Here is a 13,555-nt window from a genome sequence, read left to right as displayed (position 1 = left end):
AAAAATAAAACAAATAAGGGTACGTAGATAAAGTTACTTTCTTTCACATTCAATTTATTACTCGTGTCAAATATAAAGTTATCCTCGTATACCCTTTATTTCTATAGTAATACCCACTTAATACTCGCGCCCACCATTTACCTTATTACCTGACCACTTAACACTTACACACAACATGTACTTCATTTAGTTAGAGATGACTTTTAATTTAAGGCGCGACGGGTGCAGAGGATTGCCTTTCCACAATCGTACCCACCTAAAACTCTCACCCTTATCCCCACCAGTACCACCCACGATATGCACATTACCCATCTACACAATAAAATCCATGCCCGCTCCATCACTCACCCTTTTATCCAACTTACCCCAAACCCACCATATGCCTCTTTTCTGGTAGCTTTCAAGTATTTGTCAATTTGGTTATCTAGAGTAATTGAATAAATAAAAAAGTGTTATAATATGTAGGTTGGTTGCAAAAATGTTATTCATAATCAATTAGATGAAGGATATGCGAAGTGGGAATGTTCAATCTAAATCCATCAATCTAATATATTACCTCGCACAGATTATAATCTAAATATAAATTTATATGAAATCTAAAATATAGTGGTAGGTAATTATCAGCAAAATAAAGCTTATAATTATTCTTATAATTAAAATTAATTATAGATGAATTTGTTATTTGCCCATTCGGTTTCTTTATAAAAAAAAATGTTGTTTGACAAAATTATTTTTATACCCACTTTTCACCTATGTCAAATATAAAGCTATTCACATCCGCCCTTCATTTGGATAGTCATAACTCCTTAATACCGCCTCATCAACCTCATTACCCGATAACTTAACATCTAACCCAACATTTACTTTATGCAGTTAGAGATGACTTTGAGGCGGGGCGAAGATTCCACACCCATATGATTGTACCCGCCCTTTAAAACTCTCATCATCAACCCCGCCACTCAAGAACGGGTACCCAACCCTCCCCATCCACAACTCAAGGGTTAAAAATAAAATCATCCCGCTCCATCACCCACCCGTGTATCCACACCACCTCAAACCCACTCTTAGACACAACATTTTTTGGTAAGAGAGTTTTGAACTTTAAAACTCCATTATAGGGTCTTGACAAAATCATTGTCTCACTAAAGTAATTGGGTAATTAAACAAACATTATAATATGTAGTTAGGAAAAAAATTAATTTGATGAAGGATAAGCGATGTGGGTGAGTGCAATCTAAAATCCATCATCGCCCCGTCATCCATGATAAATACACTTTTAACCCATCACCCACCGAACTTTACAAGTAGGCCCTTGAAAAAAGAGATAGAGATAAAACACGTGGTTTTTTTATACTAAATAAAGTATGGGCAAACAAATAAGGACGTCCAAAAAAATATTAGGCAATCTCTTAGAAACGAAGAGACTGTACATGTCAATGTTCATATATGTGTAACTATTGGCTGGGACATTTTCATGGAAAGATTGCAATGAATAAATATTAGTGTTTATGGTATATATGAATCATACTTCTTATTGTATTATACATTTATACGTGTAAGCGTGTAACTGTCCTTAATGCATACCCATTTAGTCATTTTCCTCTTATATGTGAAATGAATCAACTACTCTGATTAGTATGAAATGTTTTCATATGAAATATTATTGTTACAATATTTTTTTTGTCAATATGGTAATATGAAAATTTTACGCAGGAAATAATTTAATATGGTAATTATTGTTACAATAATTTTTTTGCTACATTCTAATTAGTATGTGCTTAGTATATTTAGTAATAAGGTCAAAGATATTATTAAAAGAGAGACCAATCAATGAGTGACATTTGTCATCACCACATTGATTTCCTCTCTTTTAGTATATTATACTAGTATAATACCCGTGCGATGCACGATTTATAATCTAAATATAAATTATTATGAAATCTGGTAGACAATTTTGATCAATATATAGTTTTTAGATATTCTTCAAATAAAAAATAATTAATAATGGATAAATTTGTTATTGCTCATTTCGTGTCTTGCTTATTAAAATAATTAAAACAAATAAAATGTACATAGATAATATTATTTTCATTCTCATTAACCACTTGTGTCAAGCATAAAGTTATCTCACCCGCCTTTCACTTTTTTATTAATACTCACTTAATACTCGCATAATCACTCGTCAACCTTGTTACCCGATCACTTAACAACTATCTAGACCAGGTACTTTATTGAGCTAGAGATGACTTTGAGGCGGGGCAAGACCTGCACACCAGCACCCACCTACAATTCTCATCTTCATCCCATCCATCCACAACAAGAAAGATACACACCCCTCCCAACCCCCGTCTCGAGAGGTACAAAATAAAATTCATCACCTCTTCATTACCCCCATTCCCGTGTATCCACACCAACCCCTAGACTCGACTTTTTTTTGGTAAGAGAGTTTTGAATTTTAAAACTCTATTATACAGCCTCTGAAAATCCGTCTGTCTGATTAGAGTTACTGAGTAAATAAACAAAACATTATAATATATAAGTTAGATGAAATAATGTTTTGTATACAAAGTTTATAATCTAAATTTATTATCTACCATATTTCATAGATGAAATAATATCTTGATGATGGGCACGAGTTTGGTATTAGTCAAAACTTCAATCAACATGCACTTAAGACTTCAATAATATAAGCGAATAAATTATTATCCGTGCTCCGTATAAAAATATTACGATAATGAGACCTATAAAATATTTGAGACTATCATGTTAAATACATTAAATCAATAGTTAACTTTTATTATGCATATCCGTATTCATTATATGACACAAATTATTAAAATATTGATAGTATTATAATAATATTGATAGTATTATAATAATATACTCCCTCTGTTCCTTTTTGTTCTTCCCAGTTGGGAAATGGTGTGGGAATTAAAAAATGGAATCTTGTAATGATTGGGTGTAAGAGTAATGATTGAATGTAAGAGAAAGTAATAAAGTAGTAAAGGAAAGTAATAAAGAAATGAAGGAGAGAAAATATTTTTAATAACGTAATAAAAAATCATAAAAGTGGGGTTGAATGGGTGAATAGGGAAATGTGAATGAATTAAATAAGGGATGGTGGGGAAATTTATGGTAAAAAGTCATGTCCAAAAATAGAAACGGGAAGAACACATAGGAACGCCCGAAATAGAAACAGGAAAAACATTTAGGAATGGAGGGAGTAATTGATAGTCCAAGTTAAATTATTGTAAGATTTTCTATATTAAAGGAACGTTCGAACATATCCGTAATAAGTATATGACACAATTTCTAAACAAAACTTGATAGCACTTACAATTAGTCATTATTTATGTTGTAAGAGAGGCAAATCATAGAGTGACATTTGTCATCTCTACATCGATTTGTCTCTCTTTTAGTATAGTGCGGAGTATATAGATTTAAATTAATGAATTTATGGACATTAGTATAAGTAATTCGTTTAATCAATTATTACCATAAGTAAATAGAATATTTTAGGTAAAATATATACAAATTATATTAAATGTTTTATATGTTAGTCACCATTCGCCAATATTATAAAAGAAGCAAATCAGAGCGGCATTTGTTAGCTCCACATCAAATTACCATACATATGTTTGTTAAAAATTGACTAAAATGTAAGTCATTTGTCAGCCTAAAATATTTGGCGGAACTTTTTTATGTAGAAAGGATTACGTATTAGTTGCGCATCATTTTTCTTGTTTACGACTTCTTCCATCATTTTTTGGATAAAACAACTTTATTTTCACGGTTGTCAAAAATAAATTCAACTATTAATATCTTAAATTATCATTTAGTAAAACTTATTTAAAAAAATAGTATTATGTACTACCTTCGTTACTAAATGATCTTTACGATTACTATTTGCACGGTAATTAAGAAATTTGGTAAATATGTGATGGTGGGGTAACAAATGGGAAAATAAGAGGCTACAAATTCTCCAACAATGTGAGTGAATGAAAATCAATATTAAAGTATTGTGAGTGGGTAAGTTATGGTGGGCCAAATGAGAGCAAAAATGGAATAAAGTAGAGTGAATAACTTTCAGGAACAGACTAAAACGGAAAGCTTAAAAAACTTTTAGGAACAGAGGTAGTAAGTATTTTGAAAAATCCAACAAAATTCTACGGAGTACATGACTATGTTCATCCTAAAATATTAATAATCACAAAAAACAGAAAAAATAGAGGTATGTGTGAATATAACAGCCAATGTAAAATCAAATAGTTGCATCTAAAAAAATTAGGAATTACGTAGTAAAATAGTAGATAGATTAGATTATACAAATATATAATTTTTCTCATCTTTAAAGAAGTTACATATTTTTTTAAGTAGTACAATATTACTATCAATAGTGGTGATAATTATCAAATTTAGTTGCTAAATATACTACGTATAAAATAGTAAAATTAATGACGGTTAAATTATCGCATTTAGTTGTTAAAATGTTATAGAGTACTATTGTAATTTTTTTAATACATTCTTATTCATACTAAATTGATTTTCTAATTTATTTGTATTCAAATTATGTAAGTACGAAATACAAATAAATGGACTACTTATTTTTTTTTTATAAAAGTCATACTACGTACTCCGTACAATTGATTTTAAAAAATATAATCTTATATTGGTTATATTTGTTACCAAATATAAAAAAGATAATCTTATTATTCTTACTCCGTATATTGGTTATATTTATTACCAAATATAAAAAAATATTTATAATTTTAAAAATATTCTCTATATATAGATTGAAATCTTTTTATTTTAAGGAAAAGAGAATCAAATATTTTTTCGAGTTAAAAGTTAACAAAATAATTATAGCATCAAATATTTTATTCATTTTTTAATTTTTTTTAATATCTATAAGAGAGGCCAATCAATGAGTGACATTTGTCATCACCACATTGATTTCCTCTCTTTTAGTATATTATATAGATATATAGATAGATATAGATTGGCAGCTCGATTGACTTCTCTATAGCAATGGAAGAGAGCAATTTCCGAAGCGTGATACTTGATCTGTTGTCGACACTCATTAACTATAAACACAATCACCACTGTATGGCTCTTCACTTTTTAAGGCTAATATTCCTGCTTGATTGTCCATTTGCAGCATTAATTTCGTCATCCCCATCCACTTGCAAGTCCCAAACCATAAGAAACCTTCATCTCCGCCTTAAACGAATTACATATCCCAAAATTGCAAGAGTAAGCACACTACAAGATACCCAGCTTCCACCACCGGCTTGGCCTAGGCTGCCTTTTACTGCTCCGTTGGTGTTTAAGCCGAGCCAACCTTCAGGAGGCGCCTTCCACCTAACATAAATGTCACGGTGTCTTCTCACCCTTGCACGACCAGTGAGAACATCACATGGAAATAATTGTATGGATATTTACTCTCTTTATTTGCTGTTAATCTTACGCTTTCAATTCGCATTTATTAATCATTAATTGGGTTCAAATCGGTAGTTTTCTAATTACGATATTACTCGTTCACGAGCGATGCCTCCACGTAAAGAGAACAACTATCCCTACGAAAATTACCATTGAGGACCTTGATCACCCTACAAGATAAGTTGCTATTGCTTGTTTGCTTATAGCATCAATACCTGTAAAGTATAATTTTGAAACGGTGGTTATAGTTCACAAATACATAAATTCCAAATTACGCATAAATTATTTTAGTTGTCAATTTTTGTTTTATTATTATTATTATTATTATTATTATTATTATTATTATTAGAAGCAGGGGATTTGAATTCATTGAACTAGTTAACTAAAATTAAGGTAAATCTCTTTCTTTATTCATGCAGGATAAAGAAGGCACAACCATCAGAAGATACGTAGTAGTTGTAATATGTAACCACTTTTAATTTATGCAAATTTATCCTATGAAAAAAAAAAAAGTACGAGAACAATTGTAGAATTAGGGAACAAACTTAAGGTCGTAGGGATTTCATTTAATTAAGTAGAATGAAAATGAGAATAGAAGGAAGAAGGCAAGCGAGATTAGGACCATTGCATAGTATAGAGGATTGGCGACTCGTTTAGTTACTCTACTAATTGAGTAATAGGAATGAATTTAAGTGTAATTTGAGAAGAAAAGCAACCCCACAATAATGTCCATGGTACATAATGCAATTCATCTCCAAAGTTGAGTTTTTATTCACAACTGTTAATTTTATTCTACCCCAAATAATAATGGATAATTATGAAGATCTTGAAGAAAATAAGATTATTTATGTGAATTAACATTTATATGGAAATAGGTGTGTTGTAATTAACATATTCGGATGACAAATGAAATGGGCCTGAGCAATCCAAGAGGAGGAGTAGAGTTCGGACCACTTTATAAGTCCAATGGAAGTTTCACACTAAAACCAATTGATAATAGTGGGAGTAACTCCACAAGCTAATAAAGTGATATTTCCTCTCTTATTTCTCCAATGTGAGACCACTCACATATGAACAATAGGAGTTTCAACAAGGTGTATAGATTTTCTTGCATTTTGACACTATTAATTAATTCATATTACCACCGTTTGTTACCGACTTACCGTCTTTTCAACTTTGATGGGCCGTTGATTAAACGGGCCGTTGGAGTTTCATATGCACCAAAAACTAGCGGCTAATTAATGTTGCAACTAAACTGCAAAAGTATGTCAATTTAATTAGTTTATTAAAATAAATAAAATATGTCTTTAGAGTCAAACTAAACATTTCAAAGCATAATACTCCCTCTGTCTCTTGATACTTGACCTGTTTTGATCAAATATGCTTGTCAATGCACAACTTTGATCACTATTTTCTTTAACTATATATTATAAAAACTTATAAAAATATTAATATTTTGAAAATCTATATTAAGATGAAGCTAACAATATATTATATACTAACATTCGTTTTCTATATTAGAAATAAAATAGGGTCAAAATAAATTATGTAAATAATGCAAAAAGTCAAAATGGGTCGAATATTAAGAGACGGAAATAATATAACGAGTCACCGATATACAATCAATTGCAAAAAGATGACGAACGTCCTTAAGTATGATATGAGGCGCCGAGGCAGCACGTCAGGATGCCAACTTTGACAAAAAATAATTAACAAGATTTAAAAACAGTTTACGTAACTGCCATCTAATTATGAAACAATAATTCAACTATTACCTCAATTCCCAACACTCTATAAATAAATCCTTGTATTATCAACCTTTTTTAACATCTCACTCTATATCCCCTCTTTCTCTCTGTCTCCACTCTCCACTCTCCACTCTCCACTCTCCACTCTCCACCATGGCTTCCTCCATCCAACACCACCTCTTTATACTCCTCTCCCTCATCGCCACCGCTTCAGCCGCCACCTCTTTCCAACCCAAGGGTCTACTCCTTCCTCTCACAAAGGAAGCTTCCACCCTCCAATACATAGTCAAAACTACCCAAAGAACACCTTCTAAATCCGTACTCTTAACACTCAGTCTTGGTTCTCCATTCTTATGGCAAGATTGTGATAGAGGCTATGTCTCCTCCACTTACCGTCCAGCTCGTTGCAACTCCGCTCAATGTACTCTAGCGGAGTCTATAGCCTGCGGTACTTGTAACTCACCCCGTAGACCCGGGTGTAACAACAACACCTGCGGCCTCTTCCCTGAAAATCCCTTCACCAACACCGCTACTGGTGGTGAACTCGCCTCGGATGTGGTACGAATCAACTCCACCGACGGTTCAAACCTCGGTAGAGTTGTTACTGTACCAAACTTCCTATTCAATTGTGCACCAACCTTCTTGCTAAAAGGCCTAGCAAAGGGTGTTCAAGGGATTGCCGGGTTTGGGATGAGTAAAATCTCTATCCCATCTCAACTTACCTCCACTTTTAATTTACCTAACAAGTTTGCTCTTTGCTTAACATCGGACGTCACAAGTGTAGGCGTCATCTTCTTCGGAAACGGACCTTACAGACTCTACCCTGGTGAACTCTATGTCCCATCCTCTCTACAATACACACCTATTTTGACTAACCCCAACGCCTCTTCCGAATACTATATCGGTGTCAATTCCATTAAAATCGGCAACAGTGAAGTGCCCATCAACAAAGCCTTATTATCCATAAACAACCAAGGAAATGGTGGAACAAAGATCAGTACAATCCACCCTTACACAATCATGGAAAGCTCTATCTACAAAGCAGTGACTTCCTACTTCGACGTTCAACTCAAGAAATTTTATCAGGATAGAAACTATCCAAACGCTACACGGATCAACGCAGTTGCACCGTTTGGACTCTGCTACGATGGGAACACCATAAGATCTACGAGGGTAGGACTCGAGGTCCCTAACATCGAACTAGTGTTGCAGAACGACAAGGTGGTTTGGACTCTTTTTGCATCGAATTCAATGGTTAGGGGACTGAAGGCGAACCCAAATGCGGTATGTCTTGCAATTGTTGATGGAGGGAAGAACCCAGCGACATCAATTGTGTTAGGAGGATATCAGTTGGAAGATAATCTGCTGGAGTTTGATGTTGCCAAATCTAGGCTTGGTTTTAGGTATTTAGTGAATGATATGACTAGATGTTCATGTTGCGATTAAAGCGAAAATTAGAACAAACTTATCTGATTCGATGAACTGAACGAAGAACAATTGTTGCGTCGTGGACACCCACTGTCCTAAAAGACGATTCCGCGCTACCTCCCGGTGCAGTAGAACAGAATGCGGTCGCCCTCCAGGATTAGCGCAACTCCGACGTTGTGTGCACTCACAAAGCCGGATGGAGTCAGAACGTATGCCCAAAACCGAGAGCAATTTTGTGTGAGAGTAAGAGTGTGTTTTCGTATTTTGTGTGTATGATTTTCTGTCAGAAGGGAACTGAAACTCTGATTTAAATAATTAGAAGGAAAGCATTGCAACAGACAAAAACGGCTGAGGGAATGAATGTTGCAACAGCCAAAAACGGTCAGAGACATTGAATGTAGTAACGGACGTAATTAATGGTAATTAATCCAACGGTTACGTAATCAATACAGATTCCCGTAACAATGACTTAAGCAAAACGGTCCAGTTACCAAAAAGAATAGGGTTGACCCACAAAACCCACCCCACGCCCGCGAACCGCATTCCCAAGTACCAAGTACCAAGTACCAAGGCCCAAGGCCCAAGGCCCAAGGCCCACGGCCCACGGCCCACGGCCCGCGGCCCGCGGCCGGCCCGGCGCGCGCGCGCGTGTGTGTGATGTGTCCACCCATACCATTCTCACACTTTCTTAAACAAGAGTTACACTCATTCCCCAATTAATAAACAAGAGGAATATGAAGAGTTTTTCCAATGTGGGACTCTTGAATTTTCACTCACCCTTTTTTCCTTTGTGTTTCCCAATGAGAATTTCCAACAATCCCCCACAGATTCGAATATGCGGAAAAGAAAGAAAAGAAAGGAGAAGGATATTGGTTTTGGGCAAACAAAACAATTGAATAGGTGTCAATGTCTTTCGACTTGAATTAACACTTAGTGACATTTAAGCTATGATCTCTTTCCTACCAAGTGACTTTCGTATTGAACTTGATAGGGAGATAGAAACCCGTCACTTAAAGCACGCAACTGAATATGTATGACATTCTGACTCCGCGAATAAAGTGACGCCTTATACTGGCCATACGTCCGACCTGGATATGCTCATAGGTGCTCTAGAGAATAGCCCATATCGCAATTCTCATAGGAAGCGGCCACACTTCCACACCTACGTAGGTGAATCCCATCAAGTGTGAGCTACATTCACACCACCAAACATATGGTATGGGTTCATTAAGAGCCGTATGCTCAACCTCTTTCCTATTGTAGCAAGCACATTATAACATCTAGGGGATGGACAAAAAATAAAATTTTGTGCTTCCGAATTATAACAATAATGTCGTCCTTTGAACTCTGTGAGTAGGAGTTCATTATTTTACAATTCATTCAACGGGCTTCAGGCCCATCCCTTCCGATGTTTCCAAAACTAGTTTTCTACATAGGCCTTTCGTTAACGGATCCGCAATGTTCATTTCAGACTTTACATAGTCTAGTGATATCACCCCACTTGACAACAATTCTTTGATGGCCTTGTGCCTCAAACGAATGTGCCTTTTCTTCCCATTGTAGGCATGGTTGTTTGCCACAGCAATAGCCGCTTGCGAATCACAATGAAGTGCAACTGAAGGAGCTGGCTTCCCCCACAGCGGAATATCTGCAAGCACATTTCTCAACCATTCTGCCTCATGACCTGCCAATTCAAGAGCAATAAACTCAGATTCCATAGTAGACATAGCAGTACAAGATTGTTTACAAGATTTCCAAGACACAGCTCCACCCCCTAGGGTGAAAACATAACCACTGGTAGAGTTAATTTCATCATTGCCAGAAACCCAGTTAGCATCACAATAGCCTTCCAAAACTCCTGGAAACTTGGAGTAGTGCAAACTCCAATCCATGGTACCCTTAAGGTACCTGAGCAATCTCTTCAAAGCATCCCAATGTTCATGACTTGGGTTATGAGTATACCTGCTTAATCTACTCACAGAATAAGCAATGTCAGGTCTAGTGTAGTTCATCAGAAACATAACACTACCAATAATCTTAGCATATTCAGATTGGCTAACAGGATCACCATTATTTTTCCTTAAGTGGATGCTTGGATCATAGGGAGTCCTAACTGGATCGACGTCAAAAGAGTTAAATTTTTTAAGTAACTTTTCAACATAGTGAGCTTGGCTAAGACAAATGCCATTTGGAGTTCTCTTGATTTTCACTCCTAAAATCACATCTGCCTCACCCATATCTTTCATTTCAAACTTAGAACTTAGAAAACTTTTTGTCTCATTTACTCGATCCAAATTAGTCCCAAAAATTAACATATCATCCACATAAAGACAAATAATCACACAACCATCAGAATCATGCTTAGAGTAAACACAAGAATCACCTTCATTTACATGGAACCCATTACCTGTCATAGTCTTGTCAAATTTGTCATGCCATTGCTTTGGAGCTTGCTTAAGCCCATACAAGGACTTGACTAATTTACAAACCTTATTCTCTTGACCAGGAACAACAAACCCTTCCGGTTGAACCATGTAAATTTCCTCATCCAAATCACCATTTAAGAATGCAGTTTTAACATCCATTTGATGCACAACAAGATCATGAATGCAAGCAAGAGCAATCAAAGTTCTAATAGTAGCAATTTTAGTGACAGGAGAATAAGTATCAAAATAATCAATACCATGCCTTTGGGTGAATCCCCTTACCACAATTCTAGCCTTATACTTGTCAATGGATCCAGTGGATTTCAATTTTTTCCTAAAGATCCATTTACAAGTAATGGGCTTGCAACCCCTAGGCAGATCAACCAACTCCCAAGTATTGTTACTTAGGATTGACTGAAGTTCACTATCTATTGCCTCTTTCCAAAACACTGCATCAACAGATTTCATAGCCTCTTCATAGGTCCTAGGATCATCTTCCAAAATAAAGACATAAACAAAGTCATCATCAATCAAGTAAGGTTCAGTTAAGAAAGCAGTAATAAAATCATCACCATAACTGGTTTCCTTTCTTGCCCTCTTGCTCCTCCTTGGCTCCAATTCAGAATTCACATCAGAGGTGGGAGGAGCAACAACAGGCATACTAGAAGAAGTGCTAGAAGAAGGCACATCATTGATACAAGATATTTTTAAAGGAAATACTGTTTCAAAAAACTCGGCATCTCTTGCCTCAATGATGTTACCACCTGCATAAGAATTGTTAGCACCTTTAACAAGAAAACGATATGCAGCACTTTGGTAAGCATAACCAATAAAAATACAATCAACCGTTTTAGGACCAATCTTGTCCCTTTTGAAGCTGGGTATAGCCACCTTTGCTAGACACCCCCACACTTTCAAATAACTTAGGTTAGGTGCACGACCCTTCCATATTTCGTATGGAGTCTTGTCTAGCTTCTTGTGAGGTACCCTGTTTAAAACATGACAAGCAGATAATATAGCTTCCCCCCACATGTTATCAGAAAACCCAGAACTAATAAGCATAGAATTCATCATGTTCTTCAATGTTCTGTTCTTCCTTTCAGCAATCCCGTTCTGCTCGGGTGTGTAGGGAGCCGTTGTCTCATGAATGATCCCATTCTGCTCACAAAATGCCTTAAGAGTGTTAGGGTCATATTCACCACCCCTATCACTCCTAAGTCTCTTGATCTTCCTATCAAGTTGGTTCTCCACTTCGGCCTTGTATTTGAGGAACATTTCCTCAGCCTCATCTTTTGACCTGAGAAGATAAACCATGGTGAATCTTGAGCAGTCATCAACAAAAGTAATATAATACCTTTTACCACCCCTGCTCTCATAATTTTTAAAATCCCCCAAGTCACTATGAACAAGCTCTAGTACTTTAGTTTGTCTATCTATTGATTTAAATGGCTTCTTTGCAAACTTGGCCTCAACACATACTTCACATTTTGCAAAATCAGTTTTAGAAAAACTGGGAATCAAGTTAAGTTGTTTAAGCCTTTTAATTGAAGCAATGTTAAGATGACCCAACCTTGCATGCCATAAATCAATAGACTCAGCAATATAAACAGAAGAAGTACTAGCATTCTTATTCATAATTTCAAGTTTGACATCAAGAGTAAATAAACCCCCATTACAGAAACCCTTTCCCACAAACTCCCCATTATGAGTAATAACAAGCCTATCAGAATCAAATGAAAGCTTCAATCCAGCCTTCATTAGCAAGCTACCAGAAATCAGGTTCCTACGCATTTCTGGAACATGCAACACATTGGTAAGAGTAATAAGTTTTCCAGAGGTAAGAGTGAGAACGATCTTCCCTTTGCCTTGAACAGTTGCAGAAGCTGAATTACCCATGAAGACATTTTCACCATCAGTTTTTTCGTAGGTAGTGAACATGTCTTTGTTGGTGCAGATATGTCTCGTTGCTCCAGTATCAACGATCCATTCAGCAACATTACCTGTCAAGTTAGCTTCTGAAACAACCGCAACAAAATGGTTAGGATTAGAAACTACATTAGCTTCAGCAAGGTTGGCTTGGTTCTGATCCGACTTCTTCTTGGATCTGCAATCTACAGACTTGTGACCAGTTTTCCCACATTCAAAACACTTGCCCTTGAACTTATACTTCATTGGTTTCCCTTGAGGCTTGAAAGGACTTCCCTTTCCCTTAAACTTTTCAGAATATGCATGAGGCTTAGGTTCTACAAGGTTAGCCTTAGCAGACCCGGAAAACACAGATTGACCCTTATCCTTAATACGATTTTCCTCCTCAATTTTCAGGTGACCTACAAGCTCCTCTAAGGTAAGGTCCTTTTTCTTATGCATTAACTGATTGCGAAAATCTTTCCAAGAGGGTGGGAGTTTCTCAATTAAAACTATAGCAAGGGTAATATCACAAATACTCAAACCCTCGGCAGCCATAGCAATGCAAATATTTTCATAAGCATGAATCTGATCAATAATTGGTTTATC

General features: G+C 35.7%; 1 protein-coding gene across 1 annotated transcript; it reads left to right on the top strand.

Moving 5' to 3' along the window:
* Positions 1-7,278: 7,278 nt before the first annotated feature.
* Positions 7,279-8,669, top strand: LOC110800444 (probable aspartic proteinase GIP2). The gene has a single exon (XM_022005751.2). It carries the CDS (start codon positions 7,341-7,343, stop codon positions 8,631-8,633), a length of 1,293 nt encoding a protein of 430 aa, XP_021861443.2. The 5' UTR covers positions 7,279-7,340; the 3' UTR covers positions 8,634-8,669.
* The last annotated feature ends 4,886 nt before the right edge of the window (positions 8,670-13,555 follow it).

Source organism: Spinacia oleracea, chromosome 3, assembly GCF_020520425.1.
Source record: "Spinacia oleracea cultivar Varoflay chromosome 3, BTI_SOV_V1, whole genome shotgun sequence".
Classification (NCBI taxonomy): Eukaryota; Viridiplantae; Streptophyta; class Magnoliopsida; order Caryophyllales; family Amaranthaceae; genus Spinacia; species Spinacia oleracea.
This window is presented reverse-complemented; position numbering and strand designations above follow the sequence as displayed.